General features: G+C 39.0%; 1 protein-coding gene and 1 long non-coding RNA gene across 3 annotated transcripts in view; one reads left to right on the top strand and one right to left on the bottom strand.

Annotated features, from left to right (window-relative positions):
• Nucleotides 1-2,275: 2,275 nt before the first annotated feature.
• LOC103474998 (voltage-gated delayed rectifier potassium channel KCNH8-like) overlaps nt 2,276-23,548 on the top strand; it is a 39,417-nt gene continuing 18,144 nt past the window's right edge. Inside the window, exons 1-6 of the mRNA XM_008426351.3 lie at nt 2,276-2,826; nt 19,710-19,943; nt 20,042-20,173; nt 21,222-21,367; nt 21,495-21,753; nt 22,838-22,995. Of these exons, the coding sequence (XP_008424573.2) occupies nt 2,751-2,826; nt 19,710-19,943; nt 20,042-20,173; nt 21,222-21,367; nt 21,495-21,753; nt 22,838-22,995 (1,005 nt within the window). The 5' untranslated portion in view covers nt 2,276-2,750. The remainder of the gene's footprint in view (nt 2,827-19,709; nt 19,944-20,041; nt 20,174-21,221; nt 21,368-21,494; nt 21,754-22,837; nt 22,996-23,548) is intronic.
• LOC145555051 (uncharacterized) lies at nt 6,224-7,739 on the bottom strand. Of its 2 annotated transcripts, XR_014091116.1 has the most exons (3): nt 7,398-7,739; nt 6,799-6,913; nt 6,224-6,704 (listed from the first exon to the last, which is right to left on the bottom strand). It is a non-coding gene; the product is annotated as an uncharacterized LOC145555051 (long non-coding RNA). The 2 variants fall into 2 exon arrangements; XR_014091115.1 differs by having other exon boundaries at nt 6,799-7,739.

Here is a 23,548-nt window from a genome sequence, read left to right on the forward strand (position 1 = left end):
TTGCCTTTGAAAGTGATTGAAACAGAAGTTCACTTAGGCTGGTTTCCTCTCCGAGAGACATTTGGGAATCCCGAAGTAGCTAAAGTGCAGCAGGTGTGAAAACTTTAGAGCCTTGATGTTCCAGACACTCTGAAGCGATGACAAAGTGACGCTTTTTGTTATATAAGAGACGTTCTAAGTCAAGCGGGGATTCCCACATGGGTTTTTCTTACGAAAACGGATGAAAGTTCTGGTCAGTCCAAAACAGCCACGGGCTCAGATGAAAGAAATAAGTCAGTTTTATTGTACTTACACTGAAACTTAAAATAAATGTGCTGTTAACTTGTTTTATTTTTTCTTGTAGGTGAGAGAAATGTAGGACCAGCTGACTAGAAGTGATCTTGTCAGCTGAAACCAAAAAGAAAATGCTGTGTCTTGCTCAAAATAAAATCCATAGGCAAAGAAATATATCATCTGGATCCTCACTACCTCTGCTTGGTTAAAAATGTATACATTAAATACATTTTATTGTCAAAGTGAAGAATTCATGTCATAAAAGGCTGATTACCAAACGTCTCATTTCATTTGAAGATGAGCAAAATTTTAGATGCAAATGTAAACAATGTTGGTACGGATGAACTGAAGTTACTTTTTCTTTACTCAATCGAGACAAGATCTACCCTCCCAAATCAACCTTCTGATGACATCTCATAAGGCATCTGTCTCAATGTGTCCGTTTGTTTCCTACTTGAATTTTTCCTTCTTTAATAAAGTGTTTAATTAAAGTCCTCCGTCGGAGAGGTTTATTTGGATTCTGTTGTGCAGCAGGAAAACGTTGAGCGGCAACCCTGAATGGTTTTCAGGGAAATCTGGCAACAATAAACCACATGGAAGTGGTTTGTGAAGAGCACCAAGCGGCATATTGGAATTGGCAAAGTTTATCATCAAAGGTCTTTTTCGCAGCCATTTCGAGTCAAGTCGCAATAAAACACTCATAGAAATCTGGTTGTGTCTGCAATTAAGACGAGAAGTCCCGATGTTTCCTGCAGAACGGCTGTCTTATCTGCTACTTCTGCCAAAATGTGAACGCCTGGCAGAAACTCTATATATTATGCTGCACAATGAACCCAACCTTACCAGGTGGGTACATGCGGTGCTACCATCCGAGTCAACTGCAGAGGGAAGAAGCAGGAAAGAAAATTGAATGCTTCACGCCGAGGTGCACATGGAAGGCAAATGGAAAGTTTCAGAATCGACATCAAAATCAACCAGCTGGTCAACCTGCGTAAACGTAAAACAGAAGATTTATTTCAGGGAATAAAAATTCCCCTAGAGAAACAACCAACCTTGTGGCTATGTCAACAAATCTCAACAATGAATATCGTGAGTTCAGTCCCTCACAGAATTTAGATGGCGCACTTGTTTTTTTTTTGTTGTTTTGCCAGGTGTTCTCAAAGTAAACATTATTGACAATAATATTTTAACATTTTTACCAAGAATTTAAAATGAAAAGATAAATGCGCTACGAGAACAAGTCGCTACAACTTTTATTAATCTTGATCAGTGAAGTTACTTGTCGCCAGCTAGTTTTCCAACTTAAGTTGTGTTTTCAGAAAATCAACCCTCTTCCGTGGCCAGCTCAGAACTAAATCTTGTTAGAAAAAAAAATAAATAAATAAAAAGTTGTAAAAAACTAACAGCACATGTGCCACTTGTGATTGTGTAAAAAATAAAATAAAATTCTGACAGTGGGATTGAACCAAGTGACTGTTGATCTCGTTTCAGTCCCATCCTCACTTGTTTGCAGCTTTTCTTTACCTGATATGCTGCATATTCTTATTCAGATCACCTGTTTCCTCTCACCCATCCCATATGTTTTCATGGGTGCATAATCCCTGAGATAACAGGTCAAACAGCATAATATGGAAACGTCTCCATATCATGATACCTAAACAGGAAGCTCTCCTTGGAGTGACTCTGAAAACACGTGAAAATTTAACATTAATACATTACACATATTTCAGTCGTTAATTGTTAAATTGATTTCATCTTGAGGAATCTTTTTAATATGCCATTTTGCTCATTTTGTTCTGGAAGTGACAAATTCAGCAGCTTCAAGTGTGAAACGCGACAGACTGAGATGGTAGTATTTTATTAATAATAATAATAATAATAATAATAATAATAATAATAATAATAATAATAATAATAATAATAATAATAATAATAATGAAACTTTCATCAGCATTCACCAGGAGATTAAAGAATGGGAGGTGAGGAAAAGACTAAATTTCAAAGAGAGAATTATGGGGGAGGGGGAGAAGAAAAAAAAGGAGAAAGGAAAAGCTTTTTCAGTCAGCATGCAGCGGAGGGCGAATGTTTGGAGTGAGGAAAGTGTTTGAGCTGCAAAGGAGGAGAGGAAGAGAGAGGCAAATGGGGAGGTGAGAGGGGTGGCATTGCAGCACATCCGTGCGTAAATGTGACCATCCTCGCCGCGGTCCCTCCATCCCTCCATCCCCTCCGTCCTCGCCCCCTTTGCCTGCCTCCAGCGGCTCCATCTCTCCGCCTCTGCGAGCCGGGATCACCCGCGCGGTGCTCGGCGGAAACAACCACGGACCGTGGAGTCCCGGCTGTCTCGGCTCGGCGCCCTCCTCCAGGGCTTGGGAGGAGCGCCGGGGAACTCCTCCAGGTTCCTGCCGGGCTTCGTGACCACGGCCGCGGAGAGCCATGGCTCGGAGCGCAGGGAGAGACGCGGCTCGACGCGCTCCCGGATGCCGGTGATGCGGGGTCTGATTGCGCCTCAGAACACCTTCCTGGACACCATCGCCACTCGGTTCGATGGGACCCGTGAGTGCCCCAATCTCTGTGTTTCAGTGCGAAACCGCCTTTTATCACTTTAGGGGACTTCTTTTATTTCTGCTCTTGGTCAGATTTGTTTTATTGTAGAAATATGAAACTCTGCAAAAAAAAAAATAAAAAATTACTTGCTGATTTGGGAAATAAATCATGGTGAAAATAATCCAAAGAAGTAACTAGTGTAGGTCTGGTTGCTAATATGAAGACTCCTATGCTTGCAGCAAAGAAGTTGTGAAATTTGTGCTAAGAAGTGCTAAGTGACCCGTCTAATCTACAAGGACTTTCACAAAAGATAAAAAATTATAGAATGGAGAGTAGTAATCATATATTTTTCAACATTTAAACTACCAACATCAACTCAATTCATAGTGATTGCATGTGATAAACCAACATAAAGTAGTGGAGAAGTGAAGAAGGCTGTTTTTACGGATAAAAATCTGTAACGTGTGGCATGCATACCTCTAGAGAGAATCCAGTGTAACCAACTATACCAACTTATCTTTATTTAAATAAACATTGTTCATGCATATTATAATTCCTTGTTTGTGCACACTCTCTTCGCCAACAAAGGCGGTAGCCTAATTAATAATTAAAGTCCAAACTTGTGTAATTTAAAAGCCTTAAGACAAGCCATGGAGGAGGAACAAGACAGCAAAATGAAAGTGCTGTTAGATTAACGAGGAAAACTGTCACATGGTGGAACACGGTGGCGGAAGCATCTTAACGGCCAGCAGGAAAACAACCATAACCCATGGAACTGCTTAGGTCCAAGCATTTAGAATGGCTCAATCAAAGTCTGGATCTAAGGTCAAGCTGCATTCACTGTATACTCAGAATGCTAATAATTGTGTGTCCTTTTCCAGCTTTGTCACAATTACACACTAGTGCTGGTCTGTCTCATCAAATTCAAATTATATTCAACACAGTCATAATAAATTCAGTAGACTACAAACCTAACGTATAAGATCCAACACAATCCATGCAAACAGACCAGTCACTGAGATATGGCAGAAAACAACAAGAGAAATATGATTGGTTCAAATTTTGCCTTCAGAATCAGAATAAACAGATTTTCTCACCAGAACACGTTTGAGGCTCTGCAGCCTGGTGACTCTATCGAAGTCTTACCTTTTAAAATTGAGAGCAAGTTTACTTCCTCCGCCAAACACCTCCAAAAAAAAAAAAACTAAATTCAGTGGAAAAACCAGGTCATCACTTTTACTATGTAAATGTGTGGTCTCCTGACAGCATCTGGTGGTGAGAATACATTCAGCTCCTGCATAATGCACTCCCGTCCTTTTAATCTATAGTGGTGATGAATGCAGATTTGTAATTTATTCAAAAGTGTACGCTGAAATGATTGAACGTGTCAACTGTCCGTCATGCTTCCACACAGCGCCGCTTTTAATCCACATCCAAACATGCCAGTCGTTCGGTCGGTTGGTTGGTTGGTTGGTTGTCAGGGCAGGACAGGTAGGGGGTGTGGGGAAGTGAAATTGACTGTCAGGCTCCGATTAGCAGCATGTTCCCACTTCTGTCGCTGTAGTGTGTCATTTTTCAAAGATTGCATCATTTCCTGTCCGATCTGGCGATGTCCTGACTCCGGTTTTCATCGACTTTCAATCAGCCTTCGCCGCAGAGTCGGCTGCACGTTTCCCGCCGGCTTCGAACATCTGCAGACTTGCATCTTCCACCGATTCCTTTCGGTCAGAACATCCGCGGAGCTAAATTTCCAAGTCTCGGTTCCGAAAATAACAATGATCGGCGCGACAGAGCAGATTTGAATGAACACGATGAGGGAGGTTTCTCGGGGTCATTCATTAACACCGCCAAACATCTCTCATCCCAAATACTATTCACCTGGTTTGCTCTCGCTGCAAATCCCAGCTCATCCCTCTGAGTATTAACCCCACATTTAGTGTAAAGAGACTCCCGTCAATCAATACGCAAACCGTCATTGTTTCAGTTTAAGCGTCTTGCGCAACAGTTTTTTCCACACGGTCCTGAAGGCGCATGCCAACGAGCATGGAGACGCTCCGTTCTGAAATGGAGATCCAAACCAAAGGAAATGTTTATTTATGTATTTATATACAAGATAAACATTTCTGGTGGGGATATCTGTGAGAATTATGCTTAGAGAATAATCAATAATCACTTCCCGCTTTTTCAGCATTGATTATAGTTAAATAGTTTTATCAATTATTAATTTACATCCTACATCTGTCTTCTGTGCTCACTGTTGATGGTGGCAGTTTGTCTTTATTAGAAATTGCTAAGCTTAAGCTGAGTAAGATTCATCAACGGTTTCATAAACTTAGCAGCCTGAGCAATTTTAAAAGCCTCATTTAGTTAATTGTGTCAAAATGTCTTTTAAAAAAACTATCAAAAAGAGTTATTTAGTTCAGTTTGGGAATTTAAACCCATAAGTCTTCCTAATTCAATTCAATTCATTTGATTAAAATCGTATCTGGATTGTCACAATCCGTCTTCTTTCCTCCTCGGTTCCTGGTGACGTAGATGTGGTTTGAGCCTCACATCTGCAGTCAGCTGCAAGCGAAAACGAAAGGAAGCTGTTATCCAGGCTAACCCCGCATCACCCCGAGGGATGAAATCGTCCCTCGGGACAGACTGCAGGTGTTTTCTGCAGGTACACTGCAAAAAGTCCCCTTTCAAAAACAAGAAAAAAAAGTACAAAAATAGGGTATAATTTTCTTAAAATAAGAAAAATTATCTGCCAACAGAACAAGAAAATTTATCTTGTCAAGATTTTCTAAAATAAGAAAAAATATCTAACCAAGATAAACCTACAATATCTTAAAATTAGTGTATTTTTACTTAAAACAAGCCAATTTTACTTATACGAGTAAGATATATTATCTTATTTTAAGAAAAATTATCTCAAGTAAAGAAAATGTTACTTGACACTGAATTTCTTGAAATAGCGTAAAATGTTCTTCTTTTAAGAAAAATGTTCTATGTATTAAGAAAATAAATCTCATATATTCTATTTGTATTAGTAAAATTGGCTTGTTTTAAGTACAAATACACTAATTTTAAGATATTTGTAGGTTTATCTTGGTTAGATATTTTTTCTTGTTTTGGAAAATCTTGACAAGATAAATTTTCTTGTTCTGTTGGCAGATAATTTTTCTTATTTTAAGAAAATTGTACCCTATTTTTGTACTTTTTTTTCTTGTTTTTGAAAGGGGACTTTTTGCAGTGATATACCTAAATCTAGTTTATTTTTATTGTTGTATAGGATTAAAATATATATTTTGTCACAGCTTTACTCAAGGTTCTTATGCTAAGACAAAAATCCAAAAATTTATCCTGTGAATACTGGAACAAGAGATGTTATTGGCTTGCTGAAATGAAGACATAAGTTCAATTACTTTTAACATCTTTATTACGTTTAAGTTTCACATAAACACAATAAAACATGACTACTGGTCAGAATTTAAAGTCTGGATGGGCATCTGATTCTGAAACAATCCTGTAAAATGACAGAACAATGACGATCTGACACATCTGCCGCCCTAAGAGTCAAGCAAACCAAATTGTCCAAAGGAAAAAAAAATCTTGGGATTAGATGTCAACAATAGGAGCTTCCTACGCAATGAACTTCTTCCAATAAGCCATAGCCTTCTATATGTGGAAGTCTTGCCTCAGTTACGGACGCCGTTCTCAAGACGTCTGTCAGCAGCACAGAGAGGAGTGGCCACAGACAAGCATGCTGAAAGGTGTAGTAGCTGTGATGTTCTCCTTTCAGAAGATCAGGGCAGACATGGTTCCAATGGCCAGTAGAAAGTTGGTTTCATGATCACTGCAGAGCTGAAAAGTGGTCTTGTTTGAAGTTGTTGGGTCATCTGCTAATTGAAGCACAGACAGAAAAACAATCACAAAACAAACCACGTTTTAGGGACTAATCAGTGTAATGATGAATCAGTATCATAAATTTCTTACCTCAAGAATGTGAAGGACGGCGTCACTTGCAATTCCCAAAGTTTCTTTTAGATGGTGCAATACGTGATTGGAGACGTGATTGGCATAGGCTTCACCATGGCAACAGTTTGGTTTACTTGAAAAATAAAACAAGTCTTATTTTAGTTTATGTGCTCAATTACAATATTACATGAATTCAAGATGGCAAGAAAGTTATTTTAATTAAATCAAACAAGGACTACTTAAATTCACCAATCAAAAATAGTGTTTAAAATATCCTGGTAACAGTGTGGAATATCTAACCTAGGCTTTTTGACTCATTGCATTTAAGTTTTTAAATTACAGCACATCAAACACCCTCAGTTAGTGAAATACTAGGCGGAATTGCTCTTTAACCATTTCCCGAATCAGAAGCTACGAATGAGAAGCCACCTTAGCTATGTTAAAAAACGGAAGCTACCAAGAACTCGTGTCGATATTATTATTAAGCCACAGCTATTGTGGTTAATAACTGTTCAAAGCTCATATTCACAAGAGCGGCTCTTTAAAATTGGCATATCACGACATGCTAACTAGCTTCAGTTAGCTTATCTTAGAAAGACAGACAACTTTAAACTTACCTCCGAGTACAGCAGCTGTAGGGTCTATACACGTAAAAAAGTCCTCCATCTTCATTCATGTCCAACCGAGATTAGAGAATTTGCCAAAAGAAAATCTTGTAAAAGTACAGTAGACAAAAGCTTAGTTAGGCTGTTACAACTGAATTAACCGTTAATCAGGGCAGTTAAATGATCTCTGGCGTTGCCGTTAGTGATGTGCGGATTGATACTGAAATATCGATTCTTCCGATACTAGAACTTAATTCTTTAAAATCTATTGTCAGATCCAAGGATCAATACTTTCAACACTTTAGTAATTTGAGATAATGTAGATTAACAAGAGCAAGTTAAAAAGTAACTAAATTATTGAGATCTTGCCTAAATGAAACGTTGTTAATGGGAACTACTTTTTCTTCCGCCTGGTAAGTATGTAATGAGTAAGGACGTAATGCCCATGCGCAGCGTGCTGCTGACGCTCACTCACTCAGAAATGAACATGTTGACAGATTATAAAAAGAAGTGACATGGAGCTATTTCAGCTGTCATTTTATAGTAGTTTTAATAATTAAACAAGGATGTGTTTAGTAGGGTTATTACTTTACTAATTTTCTTTTTTTTAGTTTGCAACTCGATTTTCACATGTTTTGTATATTTCAGCTTAATTAAAAGAGTTTATAGTAAACGAGATTGTTCTCAATGTACTTCTGAGTTTAAAATGAGTGCATCAGAGTACATTGTGTTCTTTTTATGAAGCCAAGATATGGATTACATTTATTTTTTTATTTAATTAAGAAACAAATTAACTGTCTTTGCACAAAGTATGGGATCTGTATTGCCAATACCAGCTTAAATTTTACTCGGTATTGGATCGGAAAGAAAATCTGTTGTATCGAACATTAATACTATCTCACTGCCATTTTGGGCGCTTTCCCATTTGGATTGTATTATGTCATAATTAAATCAAACAAGGACTACTTATTGTTAGTTTGAACAATAAAATATTGTTCAAACTAATATTAATAACATATAAAGTAAGAATTTGAAATATAAACCAAAAGTTAAAATATTTATCATGACATTCAGCTAATCAATATTGTTGATTCTAATCTCATTGTGTGGAATACCAGCCATTTCAAATCACACATCAATAGAAATGTCATGACATGTCAGTGAGAGGTCCCACATCTTGCATCAAGAAGATCAGATTAAGGTCCACAGCAGATGGAAACATGCCAAGAATTATCTTGATATATAAACTGATATTGTCTCTGAAATTGTTGTGTTAAATGTCAACCGTTTAAATATTAAATTATAATTTCCAGTACACTCTGCCAACTTATACAAGAGTATAAGTTCATGGGTTTTTTTTATTATTTTTTATTGACAAAAACACAAAGGATTCCATTTGGGCATAGTCTGTTTTAATTATCTGAAGACATTTCATTAAGTATGTGATTTCGCTTTATGTGCTTGAAATAAGAAATTTTTACTTATATAAAATAAGTTCTAGACTTGAAGTTTGATTGGTAAATATTGATATTCTAGATTCTAGCACATATTTACTCATAATAAGTAATATTTTCTTAATATTAAGCTTTTATATCTTACTGAGATAATTAAGTACAAAAACACTTAAAATAAGAAAAATATTCTAACATAAATCCCTCTTGGTGAGAAAAATTATCTTGTCAGAAAGAAAACAAGAAAAATCTCCTTAATTTAAGATATTTAATCTTACTAAGATTTCAGTTTTTGCAGTGTAGATAAGTGAGGCTTATTTTTTATTCCCAAAAGCCCGAGGAGAAGGCTGCTGATAATTTGGCTCTTGCCTCCCCCGATTCATTTGGACTCCTCCGTAATGTGCATCTCTGCTCTCTCATTTTCAAGTGTTTAATCAGAAAAAAAGGTTTCACTCTGCATTGAGTGGCTGGTGTGCTGATTACCTAAGAGATAAAGTCCTGAAGTGGTGAAGTCCAACTTTGACAATGCAAGTTTGTCACTGTGACTTTCACCATCCCTAAAGTTTGTTTGATCTGCATCCAGAGACCATATAGATTTACATATTTTAGATGCAAATACTGGCCGGATAAAAACGCAAACGATGTCATTCTAGGTGTCAGTTTGACTTTGTGTTTGGATCAAAAAACACATCAAATCTGGACGATGAGCACATAGTTAGCAATACCTCAAAAAACTATATCGTCATTTTTGCAGCTTTTCCTTTGTAGTTGTGTTGAGATATGTTTTGGAAAAAGTATTTTTTTAAAAAGGAAAGAAAAGGCACAAAGATACTTTGGTGATGATACTTTTTGAAATGCTGAACTTGGGGATCAAAGCAAAACTAAAATGACACCAGAGGTAAGTAGTGAGAGGAAAATCTCCAAGACCAATTTTAGTTTTGTAGAAACTAAAATTTATCCACTAAGGAGGAGGAAGTTCTGAGAAATAACAGAGGAGAGTGGTTTGGAGACCTAACACACCAGCAACCTATGGAGGAATTTAAAAGCACTCTGACACAAGCTGAGTCTGATTGTAATTCACCAAAATGGTGAAAATATGTTATTTCAAAACATTAAGATTCTGAAGATGCTTCAACTATTTTACCATCATCTGAAAAATGGGGCACACCAGATTTGCAATGATAACACACACACACAAAAAAGTCTAGCCAGTGGAACACCAACTGTTTGGCTTTTATGCGAACAACATACAATTTCTTGAAATAGTGGTTAAACTATGATCCAACTTTGTTCCTTTGTTTTATGTCATGGAAAAGTATAATCAAGTGACCACCAAGATGGTCTTTACATCAAGCTGAGTATCAAATTCAAATTCAAAAATACTTTATCGATGCCAAAGGGAAATTAATCCTATTCTCCTGGAGCATTGGTTAGGAACCAGTGCACCATGGATCAAATCACTAACAATCTGATCTGTTAACAAGGAAATCAGCACTCATGTTTTGTATTTAGGATCTCTAAGTCAGACTTAGAGACTTAGAGATCTAAGTCTGACTTAGATCTCTAAGTCAGACTTAGAGATCTGACAGCTGCACCGGGAACATTAGTTCTGCAGTGTCAGTTCCAAACTAAGTCATGCTGAGCGACCGTTGCTACCTCTTTTATAAACACGCCGTAGTATCTGATGTGCAAGAATTTCCGTACACTGTGCATGTTTGAGATAACGGCAAAAAAAAGACAAAAAAAAGAAAAAATCATGATTGAAGTCTCTTCCAATATGCATGATGCAACCCAGGGGCAACCCAACAAGACGAACGCGTAGTTTTACGTCGCTATGTAGGTCGCACGTTAGAGACAGAGCGCTGAGGATGAATGCTAACGCAACAACACATCTCCTGTTAGCGTTAGTAGAATTGAGAGGATTGTTTTGGAAAGCCAGGGAAACGTTATCATCAAAAAGGCAGCTTGTTTTAAAAATCTAATAAAGGAAGTGAAACAGTTGCTCTCAAGCTATTGTGATAATCACTGTGGAGGAATTTTGGCCCACTCTACTCTACAGAATCCTTGTAATTCAGTCACATTTGAGAGGCTGTTTAGAGGTGAACCTGCTGATCACTTTTGTGTTACATAACCCACTGGGCTTGAATTGAATGTCACCAGTGGTGGAGAAAGTACTCAAAAAATTTACTTAAGTAAAAGTACAAATACACAGTCAAAAATGTACTTAAGTAAAAGTCAAAGTACCACATTAACATTTTACTTAAGTAAAAGTAAAAAAGTCCTGGCTTTTAAAAATACTTAAGTATTAAAAGTAAAAGTACTCGCTGAATGCATTACCTAATCGCTAATATCATTAAGTGTGCCGATCGTATTTAATTTTAATACATCAGAAATGTGCCATTTTAATTAACACTACCACAGATTAAACATGTTTTTATTTTGTTTATTCTCTGTAACAGTTTAGACTTAGATATGTGATTCTGTGAGTCATAATTTCAGGGATGGAAACATTTTGTCTCCTGTCCTAACATAGCATGAACTTCATTAGTCACATTTATTTAGAAAGAAATCTAACTGAAAGGGGATGTAAAGACGGTGTGGGCGGGGTGGAGGACATGCAACCAAGGAGCCATGTAGCAGAGTTGTAGTCAAGACCACCGAACCCAAGACCAGCGCCCCGCGCTAAATGACACAATAACATTAAGTTTACCTATCAAAATTGGTTTTCAGATTGATCTGAAAGATCCACATTCCCATAAAACACCTAGATATTAAATACTTAGAGCTGAAATATATTTAACCAGTATCAATTAAAACTCACTTCATTCTGTTTTGCTTTCATCGCTGTGCTATAATCCGCAGAGGTCTCCTGCTATTCCTAGAAAAATAACGCCCTGGGCGGTTGCCCATATTGCCCATGTCAGAAACCACAACTGAAACATGCAATTAACGGTAAATAACGTTCAACTATGAACACTGTCCAACGGCGCAACAAGTAACTAAGCAGAATGAGCACCGTGACTGTTTTCACCCTCCCTCCCACTGCAATGTTTGCCACCATGACAGGAGACGAAATCAATCAATGAGCAATGAGCATGCTCTGTGTTCATACGTTCAACTTTTACTTATTCAGCGATTAAATGAATGTCTATATATATATATATCCATCCATCCATCCATTTTCTTGCACCCTTTTTCCCTCAGTGGGGTCGGGAGGGGTGCTGGTGCCCATCTCCAGCCAACGTTTCGGGCGAGAGGCGGGGTACACCCTGGACAGGTCGCCAGTCTGTCGCAGGGCAACACAGAGACACACAGGACACACAACCATGCACACACACACATTCACACTTAGGGGCAATTTGGAGAGGCCAATTAACCTGACAGTCATGTTTTTGGACTGTGGGAGGAAACCGGAGAACCCGGAGAAAACCCACCATGCACAGGGAGAACATGCAAACTCCATGCAGAAAGACCCCAGGCCGGGAATCGAACCCAGAACCCTCCGTGGGTGGTCTGTTTCATCCTCTGAGCTCGGGTCCTCTACCAGAGGCCTGGGAGCTTGAGGGTTCTCCTCCAGTATCTTGGCTGTGCCTAGAACTGCACATTTCTGGACTGAGATGTCTGATGTTGTTCCTGGGATCTGTTTGAGCCACTGCTCCAGTTTGGGGGTGACTGCCCCGAGGGCCCCGATGACCACAGGCACCACTGTGGTCTTCACCTTCCAGGTCTTTTCCAGTTCCTCCCTGAGGCCCTGGTATTTCTCCAATTTCTCATGCTCCTTTTTCCTGATGTTATATATATATATATATATATATATATATATATATATATATATATATATATATATATATATATATATATATGAACGGCTCTCAGTGAGGCTTGAGTCCTTAAGATCCGTCCAGAAGAATCAGATCGTTCCTGAATGTCATATCACTATATTGCAGACTTTGGTCACAGCGTTGTCCCATATATGCGACACCTCAGTCAACACCTCCACACAATAATTCAGCGCATGAGTGACAACCTTTTTTCATCAGATGCAACATGTGTCTCAGTACAGCTAGCTTTGCTAGCACAGATCTTACCTTTCTTTAAGCTTTCCTTCCAAGTGACGCTAAAAGTTGGACGAAGTCCCACCGTCTGTGAAAGCGAAGCGCTGCTGATTTTACATGTCGCCATATCAATTTATGCAGCTATTATATTATAGACAAACATCTCCTCCCGCTCAGAGGAAACCACTGCGCATGTCTGGAGCTCCGAGTGCGAGTAAAGGTGGAGCCGATGGGTGACAACAGACACTAAGTCACGTTATTGCTCGGATTTTACGGCGCCACCTTAAATCCCTGAACTTCACATTTTAACGGAAGAAAAGAGCAACGCGACTTGGATGTAACGAGTAACGCGACACTTTTGTAGAAATGTAGTGAAGTAGAAAGTACAGATACTTACTGTAAAATGTAGTGAAGTAAAAGTAGAAAGTCCCCATTATTAAATCTACTTAAGTAAAGTACAGATACACGAAAACTGTACTTAAGTACAGTAACGAAGTACTTGTACTTCGTTACTTCCCACCACTGAATGTCACAAACCATCCCACCACCACCGGCATGCTTAACTGTCTGTCCATTCCTTGTAAATCTCCCACAAATAATCAATTTTTGCAACAGTTTTTTCCACACGTTTTCCTTCCACTCAATTTTCCATTCATATTCCTGTGAGCAGCCAGCTTATTTTAGCACAGACCTTCTCACGGGTGGCCTAAACATAACGTTTCTGTATTTTTATTGGTGCTATGTAACCAGAACTTCCTGAGGAAGTGAATTTGGGTTATTCAAATTAACATCAAAAGTATAATTTTGATTACTGTAACTGTGTGTAATGAATCGTATTTGAATTTTGCTTCAAACTTAAACTGTTCAGTTCTTCGCATCGATTGCGGTTGTGCACTGGGTCGGCTGCGAGCATTCGGGAGCCTGCTGTCACAGCCAGTGTAAGCACCAGGTCTTATCGGGGTTCCCGGAGCTCGGCGGCTGAGCGTGACGGGGGTTTTGTAGTTCATCTCATCATTATTACACCTGGGTTGCAGTGTGGATGTGACGGGCCTGCCTGGCGCCTGGGGAGAGAGCAGGCACTGAATCAAAGAAGAAATGATCAGATCCAAAAGCCGGGAGGGAAGTAACGGAGCACCGACAATGTAACCAGATTTTTTTTTTTTTTTACAAAAAAACAAATGGATCAATAAATGGATAACAATTTAAAATATTTAAATGCAAAGGAATGAGTTAGTATTATTGCGTGTTCTTGCATTTATTTCAGCAGGAGCTAAAATACAAATGTTTTTGAGTATAATACTTGTTTATTCATTTATTTTTTTACATTTTGTCAAGCCACAACCAGAACATATAAAATATATTTTTAGAATTTCACATGGCAGATCAACACATAGTAGTGTGTAGTTGTGAAATGTGAAAGAAAAGATTAATTTTTTTAGAATGGTTTTCATGTAAAAATCTGAAAAGTGTGGCTTTTGCTTGCATTTAGCCTCATTTATTTTAATACCCCTATGATGACGGAATTTCATTCTTCATTGTAATAAAATCGAAGGTCAAATATGAACATTTGAGCGTGGAAAAATATTGCTCTAAAGCAGTGTTTCTCAACCTTTTTTGGGCCAAGGCCCCCACCAAAGAATTTGCAGGCTATTTTGCACTAACCATTATTTTATCATTAATATTACTATTGTAGATGTTTTGATTTTTATGCTTGTTTCTGTATTTATCATCAAAAATAATTTCCCAGAGAGCAAAAAGGTCATGGGAATAGAAATTATTTTCTCAGGTGTCCACGAAAAATGCAATGAACATTCAAGTTAAAATCGGTAGGCCTAACAGCAGCCAGTCAGAGTGAAAAAAATATTCTTATTTTGTGCCATTTTCTAGTTGTTAAATCTTGCACAAAATGACCAGATAAAAGATGTAAAACATGCCAGTTAAACTTTGAACTATTTGCAAAACGACTGAGCTCTGCAACATTAAAACATGGATAGAACTGTAACTACATTAATCATAACTCTTCTTCTCTTCAGTGTTTCTGTGGGTTTCTGGTGGTGCAGCTCTGTGCTGCCTTCAGGAGAATGGGACATCAGAGTATCTTCCATAAAACTTCACCCACTTGGCATTTATTGTGCAAACCAGAGCTTTCAGTGGAAAAACAAAAGTTCCAGGTCCTTTAATGCCATACAAATATGAGACAGAAACATGGATTATATCTTTATATAGACCTGCCTATTGATTTATAGGTTAATAGTTTTACTGGACAGAAATTACAAAGAACAAATCTGATTCTTAATCAAATCCTAATGATTTGATTAGGATTTGATTAGGCTGATGTCATGGAGTCATCAGCCTCATGACATTAACACTGACATGAAAAATAATATTGAAGAAATAAATATATACAATCTAATTAAAAACATAAATAAGTGATAAGTTATTTACTGTTATGGTCTGTAAGATATATTTATTCTCAGTACTAGATGTGGTCTGAACAAATCATGACATTTCAGCAATATTATTTTACCTTTTATCTGGAAATAGTGTCTGTTTATTCTTGCCATACAGTCCTCTGTATTAATTATTGCTCATAAGGTCTTGCCATACCAGTTTATTCCTCTGTATTTACTTTAGTTTCTTAGTTTATTTTTGCATTTTGTTCTTCATTCATTTCCATTTAGTTTCCCTTGATTAGTTTTATCCTCTCTTGGTTTATTGCTATGTCCACTTTAGTTTCTTTCCTGTTGCTAGATTTATTTAATCATTTATCCATTATAAGACGAATAATATAAGACGAATAATCTTCACTCATCACCTGCTGCGCCGCCTAATCATCATGTGTTTCACATCATGTGTTGATTTTTCACTGTTCAGCGTCGGATTCTCTGTTTTTATGCCATAATTCACATCTAGTTCGTCGCTCCGTTTTATGTCCCGCTTCTCCTGTTTCAGAGTTTTGCGCAATGTGAACGTCTTTTTTTTTTAAGCCCCTAAGGTGCAGGGCGGTCGGGAAGCGTATCGATGGGGAAAAGGCAGACTGACATAAACCTTTTAAAACAACGGAAACAATTTCTGCATTCTGATTATTGAAATTTAAAAGTGCTGTGTTGTTCTATCATCCCCGTTTCATACCGGATCACTTACAGCACCGGTGTTAACGCTATAAAATGAACGCTCTCTATCGTGGTCTCACCCATGGAGGGATTTCTTTATTTCTTTATTTAAATGGGTTCATCAGTGGGATACACAGTGAGGGTGTCGTGATTTTAGCTACCAGTAGCAGGAGAACGGAGCTGCGCCAAGAAGCTAACAGAAGCTGACGAACACTGAATAGAAGGAGAGCTGCCATCGATACAGTTGCAGTCAACCATGATTTAATGTTACACAAGACAGTTTTACCAAGTTGCTCAAAGTCTAAACTGGCATTGTTGTGCATTTAAGGTGTAAAGTTTACCTTCGACCAAACGCCCCCCAAAGGCATCCCAGCGCCCCCCTTTTGTAAAAATGTCCGCCAGCGCCCCCTGCCGTCCTCTCAACGCCCCCTGGGGGGCGGTACCACCCACGTTGAGAACCACTACTCTAGAGAAAACAACAGAAGCTAATTTTAAGACTTTAACATTTTTAACATGGACAGAGTTATCTGCTACAGGTAAAACATTTACTGCCCATAATCTCTCAAGAGAAGCCCACTGTAAAAAAAAAAAAAAAATCTGAATAATCTCTTAAAATGCTGAACTAAAATACGAAACAGTAATAATTTGGTTGACATATTCTCAATAATAATAATAATAATAAAACAATCATTAAGCCACAATTCAAGCAAGACTGGGTTACTTTCCCTAAACAATAAAATGTTCATCTTTTCTGTCAGTTAATCATCCCAAAATCACAAGACATTTTTTTTTCTGTGCAAAGTGATTCATCCAATCCTATTATACTCTGTCACACTCTTTAAAGTCTCTGGCGGCGTCATACTTATGGCTCAGAATCACAGCGAGCCTCCGCCCCCCGCTTCATCACACAGCCTCTTGAACAATCAGACAATATTACAGCCGTTCCCCCGTCTAGTTAGCACACCTGGTGGAAATGACACGCTCAAGGAGACGACAACGCCGTCGCTGTTGTCGGCGTAAATCCGTCTGACTCACTGCACTTTGCGTTCTGTGCCAAGTTCCTCTACTGCTTGGATATCTGTATTATATTTGCAAGACGTGAGCAGTAGATAGGAGCTGGGAAAAAGATTAATAGCACACACAAGTAAATTATTAAATGAAAGTTTAACCGCTCTATCAGGTGAATCTTACAGGGACGAGTCAGGTCCTTTTTAAGTGGGGTTTTGAGGAGAGGATGTCAGCAGTCACTGTTTCATCTGCTGCGACGTCTTCAGATCCGTTTTTCCTTGAGGCTAAAGATCCAATCCGACTTATTTACGAAGCACGTTTGAAAACAACAAATGTTTGATCAAAGAGTGGTAAATAAAGAGAAACAGTAAAAAATGGCAGAAGAAGTAGAAACAGACATGAAGCAGTGTTAGGTGCAAGCAGGACACAAGGTGGACAACTCATTGTCACAGATGAACTCAGACCAAATAAAATCTGAAGGTAAAGAAATATTATAATGATTAAAAAACAAAGTCGTTAAAGAAGGTGAAAGGTCAGATCTGACATGTTTGTGTGCACTGCACTGCATTCAGCCTCTGTTTTTGTTCAAAAGAAAAACCACTTACCATATAACCCATGATCAGCTCCTGCATGTAGAAATAATACCATTCACTTTAAACTCTAGGATTAAATATTATTTGCTTTTTCATAACTAAAAATAAAAAAAATCACAGATAAAATCTTATTCTAACTTTAGAAGCACATCAGTTACAAGTCGACTTTGTTGCAATGAGCAATTCTCAAGTTAGAAAACTTTCCCCTTGCACATGTGCTCCCTTCAGCCCTGAGGCTGTTTGTCAGACTCGTGTTTAGATTAACGTTCTTTGTTGATATACAAATCATAAAACTTCATTATCCGCTGTTCATCGTCTCTGCTGATCTCTGCTCTGTCCGCTCGTCTTCTCGCTCCCATCATTTATTCTCCTGCCTGCTCCGCCTGTCTTTTTATTGCTCGCATTCTTCAAAGCGAGCTCTCGGGTCCTCGGGATTCATTTACATTGGGACTTTAATTATCTCCCTCGAAATGGATGCCTTTTGCTGCGTGAGTCATCGGTTTCACCTCTTTACATTTCATTATGTCCTCAGTCCAGATTGTTCCAATACCTCGGGCTGTTGAGTCGCTTGTCAAAACTGTGGCTTTTTATCACTGCCTGATAACGTTATAGTTGCTCAACAAGCGTGCAATCGTTTCGATTCGCAATCAGCGCCAGCAGAAAACTTTCAAAAATATTGTTGTTTTTGCTCGGACTCTTTTCCAAACTAAAACAAAAAAAATCTGCTGAAAGTGATTGAGTCGTTCCCATCTGAAGCTGTAGAAAATGTTTTTACAATTAGGACAAAATGTGGAAATTATGTCAAAACTGTCCATATTTCTAGAAGGATTTAAGGAGTTTTGAGTGGTACTATATTTTCAGATTCAGCATAAATCAATATGTGGATAAAAACTGAATTGCAAAATGTTAAATTGAAGTTGTAAAGATTAAATAATAAGATGGAGCACAAAAAATTATTTTCGTCAAAGAACAATTTCCAAATTCCGACAAGTAACTACTTGTAGAAACCTTGTGAACACCGCTAATGCTATGATAGCTGCAGGCTGATGACATGCACAGATTACTTTTAATAACCCCCTCTGCCCCGTAGCTACAGGTTATCTTTGTAGCCCAAAGCAATATATTTTTGGATTTCTACAGCAATGCTTCTCTAAAATAAAGCCTTGTAGAGGGAATAGCGGTGGTAGAGCAGAGGTGACGTGAACTAAAACGGATAAGAAGAGAAACAGAAGAGAATGGAAGTGATGTGGAGTTCATTGAAAATCAGGAGGCTCGCTAAATTCTCCTCAAAGACTCGCCTTCAAAGCGGGATGAATTAGACCCAAATGCAGAGATGATGTTTTTGCATAAATGTTGCCTTCTGTGAATTAGCATGAAATCCTGGGGAAATTGTAGGTCAAGACCTCTCGACTTAATAAATCACGAAAAGCGTGAAAATGGCAATTCATCTTTGAAGAGGCGCTTCACAATTGCCCCACATTCATCCGGCTGGCTTTGTTTGTGAACAGCGGGTTGGAAGACACAGACGTTTCTTCTGAAAATTAGGCATTTCGATGCCGTCATGTAAACACGGTATTACATGATGCTATTGTTTTTGTTTTTCATCACATTTCACTGAACATCAATTGTTGTCTCATCAATGCAAAAAAAAAATTAAAAATTCCCAAAAGCCTTGAAGATTATTGAAATTGTTGTTTTTGGAAAATGAACATTGGATCTCTCCTAAGGATGCCACTTCCACATAGTCTCTCTTCCTTATTGTTGAACTCTGACCTTAGCTGAGACAAGTGCCACCTGCAGACCTATTAATGATTTATTTTTTGTCATCTGTTCTTGAATTTGTTCTGTCACTCAGACTACTTTATGTTGTCAGTCTGGTTTTGATTGTGTTAGTAGGTTTGTGACTCATCTGTCCAAAAGGAAAATAGTTTTTACCTCTCTTACCTTTGTCTGACACAAAAAAAAATTGGAGTGATGATTTGAAGCAACTAAGTGAAAAGAAAAAAAAGGCAACAACAACAACAACAAACAAAAGAACCCTGTGGTACCACTAACTGTCTTTTCCTTCTCTGTGTGCTGCCTCCGTTTTCTTCCCTCCACCCAGACAGTAACTTCGTTCTTGGAAACGCGCAGGTCCAGTCCGTCTTCCCCATCGTCTACTGCTCCGATGGCTTCTGCGAGTTGACCGGCTTCGCCCGCGGCGAGCTGATGCAGAAGAGCTGCATGTGTCACTTCCTGTACGGCGGCGAGACCAGCGACCGCATCACCTCGCAGATGCAAAAGGCTCTGGACGAACGGCGGGAGTTCAAGACTGAGATCGTTCTGTACAAGAAGAGCGGTGAGGGGAGGGCGCTGTCACACTCAATCATCTTTGATGCATATATATATATATATATTTAAAAAATGATATTCATGTTTGTACTTCTTCAACAAAAGGCTACAAGTTCTGGTGTCTGCTGGACATAGTTCCCATCAAGAATGAGAAGAGCGAGGTGGTTCTCTTCCTGGTCTCGCACAAGGACATCACAGAAAATAAGGACCTGGATCGGGGCAATGATTCTGACACCGGTGAGCGCGAAAATGAGAAAAAGAGAGAGAGAGAGAAAAAAAAAGAAATCCAATTCCACTGTAATTCACATGGAATGATTCAGTGGAGGGATTGCAGCTGAGCTTTTATTAAGAAGGGAGTTTGGTAAGAGGTAAAACTAATTTTTTTCTGAAATTTATTGGGTTCTTCCAGCTGTTTCGCTTTGGTTATGAATCCTCCTTTCTGCTCAGGACTTCCTCCCATTGTGTGAATAAACATGCCAAAGTGGTGATATTTGTGCATGATAGTAGCCAGGCCTATATGCTAAATACATTAGAATGTGAACACTGTGCGATAAAAAATAAAAAAATGCAAAAAAAAAATCTGTGGTATTTCATTTGCAAACACAGGAATTGTAGGAGAAGTTCAGTCTGCACCTTTTCTTTCTGGGGATTAGAAAAGAGACCTAAATTATGAAGGTGCACCACCATCAAATACTCATCTTCAAATACAAACTTCTGAAAATGTAACACTTCTTTCTGTAAGTTTTTCTCCCTCACCCAGATTCTTTGCAAATATACACTTCCGGAAGGAGCAGGATTGTTCTGAGGTTGCGATTGATTTGTTACGGCTTGTTCGCGAGAAAATCTGGCTTTTCCCTGCGAGGAAAAGCCAAGAAAACTTTTATCAATGCTCCGGATTCCCCAGTCCTTCCCTCCGCAGTCGACAGTTGCACATTCCTGCAAGATGCTACTCGGCTCGTTGACAACCGTAGTAATTAATCCCTGCAACAGCAGCAGAGGGTTGTAAGAAGATAGCATTGCGTTTCCACAGAGCTGCTCCCTGCCTTTGTAACACAGCTGGAAGAAGCGGCTGATAAATGCAACACTGAAAGACAAGCTAAGGCCTTCAAATGCAGAAATTGAGACCAGTGAAAGCTTTTGGGTGCTGTTTAAAACCGTAATATTTTTTTTTTCTTTTTAAGTATTTATATGGGAGTCGAGGGAGGCAAATTGTTCTGTGGTTTTACGTGAATACTGAACCATGAATAAGTTGGTCTGTTGGACTTTTTTTGTGGACTGTTTTCAGATGAGGAAACAGGCCTGGAGGTCCATCAGGTCAATCGGCCCCCGGGGTGCAACATGGAGCGCCGGCGCAGTCGTGCCGTCCTCTACCATCTCTCCGGTCATCTCCAGAAACAGGACAAAACCAAGAGCAAACTGAAAATCAACAATGTGAGGCATATTGCGTTTGAATGTCTTTTACCAAGCGCTGTTGTAATCCGAGTATTTGTTAAGAGCCTTCCAAGCTTTCACGGTTTCTTGGGTGATGTTTTGGTTCCTCGCGCTTCTCTTTTTGAAGAGTGTTCTCGGAGCCAATGCCAACCCAATCCCAGAGTACAAGGTGGCCGACGTCCAAAAGTCCCGCCTCATCCTCCTTCACTACGGTGCGTTCAAGGCCGGCTGGGACTGGCTCATCCTTCTGGCCACCTTCTACGTAGCTGTCACTGTTCCCTACAACGTCTGCTTCACCGCTGTGGAGATACGGGAAGACGGCGTCTCAGCGGCCAGAAACCCTCCGAGTGTCAGTGACATCTTGGTGGAGATACTTTTCATCATCGGTAAGGTTTCTATGTCTCATAAGCATTTCTTTATGCAATTGTTTCACTTTGACAGAAGCATTACTGATCTTTCATCCTTGGTTATCTTCTTATGATGGATCGTACACCACCTACATCTTATTACGATTTCCTTCGCAATCCATGTAAAATTTGAGGTGTGCCGTGTAATCGGATTCCTTGAAGAGCTGCACAGTTTATGCAGCACATGTTGTCAGCCCTTGAAACAGCCCCCTCTGTCACAATTTGCTGTTGACTGTCCGAGTGATTTATTTCCCCGAACGATTTCACAAACCAGGTCAAGCTCACATCCCATCCGTAACAAACTCCAGGTCTGGGTGAACACAGTTTGCCCCTGAGTTTTATTTTTTCATATCACCAATCTGGGTCAACCTGAGAGTGAAATTTGTGGTACCTGACCAGGTGTATGGAAAGATAACTTCTGCTTGGGAAGGAGAAATACTCAGTGCTCACTGATAACTTGTCGTATACATAAAGCAATGAAATCTTCCATGTTTTTTTTGTTGTTGTTTTTTTAGTTTCTTGGGACTAAAATAACAAAAATAAATAAATAATGAAAGCTGAATTTGCTCAGTTGTAGTTATTTTTGTATGACATAAAAGCTTTGTTGTTCTAAGATGGGAAATTTCAAAGAGGAAAAGTGAGTAAGAGTGTAATTACTTTTTTACACATCTATAATGTGCTGCTGATTTAACCGTTCACAGCCTTACCACACTACATACACTGGCTCCATTTTACTGTTTGCCACAGGAAGTTGTATAAATGGTGTCTGCAAAGTGCCTGTTGGCTATAAGGGAGATTAAATGGCTTCTGTCCTAAAGCCCTGCAGGCAGTTTGTGTAAATTTAAATGTAGGTTATCTGGTAGCTCTTTTTTTTACTTATGGCGCTGTTAGATTTGATAAATTTTGGTTTGGAAATTTTTTAATTTGCAATCCTCCCGGTTTCATTAAAGTTCGCCAGCTAAGCTACCAACAATAGGTTTTAAAAATAAGCGCACTTCCCAATATTTTGTGCAGCAAAAGTAAGTGATTGTCGCTGCTCATACACTCTGTGTTTACGTTGCAGATATTGTCCTAAATTTCAGAACGACCTACGTTAGCACGTCGGGGCAGGTCGTGTACGACGCCCGCTCCATTTGCATTCATTACGTCACCTCCTGGCTGTTTGTGGATCTGATCGCAGCCTTGCCCTTTGACCTTCTGTACGCCTTCAACATCAGCGTGGTGAGTCTGACGCATTCAAAGACGTCCGTAAGCCGACAGACCGCTCTTGTAGGAAACACAATAGGTTCTCCGCGTTTAAGTGCGCAGACGTCATTCTCTTTTACCCCTAGTAGCCTCCCCCTGCTGTTAGTCTCTCTACAGGCATTGATTTAAGTAGACTTTAAATAAGGCTGCAAATGTTCGGCTAACACCATGGCAACAAAATTATATCAAGTGCGCGCAATTAGAGTGTGGACAACAATATTTCCCTGAATTCCAGCTCTTTCAAAATGTGTTTTTTACTGTTGCTTCAAGGCAGAAAAAAACCCAGAGAATTCAAGCTTCATTGTGTAACTCCTCATTAGTTAGCTGGTGATTAGGCTGATAAATGAGGAGGCTGAGGATAAATTACAGGAACCAGATTAAATAAATGACGCCAAGCGGATGCAAGCTGTTGAAAATGCAAACTGAACTGCGGGGAGCAGCGCTAGATCTTTTAGATCCCTACAAAATAAATGGCAATGAAATTATTACACATCAAAGAATATACAATAAATTTATAACCCTGCAACTC

This window comes from Poecilia reticulata, chromosome 2 (genome assembly GCF_904066995.2).
Source record: "Poecilia reticulata chromosome 2, P_reticulata-male-v2, whole genome shotgun sequence".
In the NCBI taxonomy this organism is placed as follows: domain Eukaryota; kingdom Metazoa; phylum Chordata; class Actinopteri; order Cyprinodontiformes; family Poeciliidae; genus Poecilia; species Poecilia reticulata.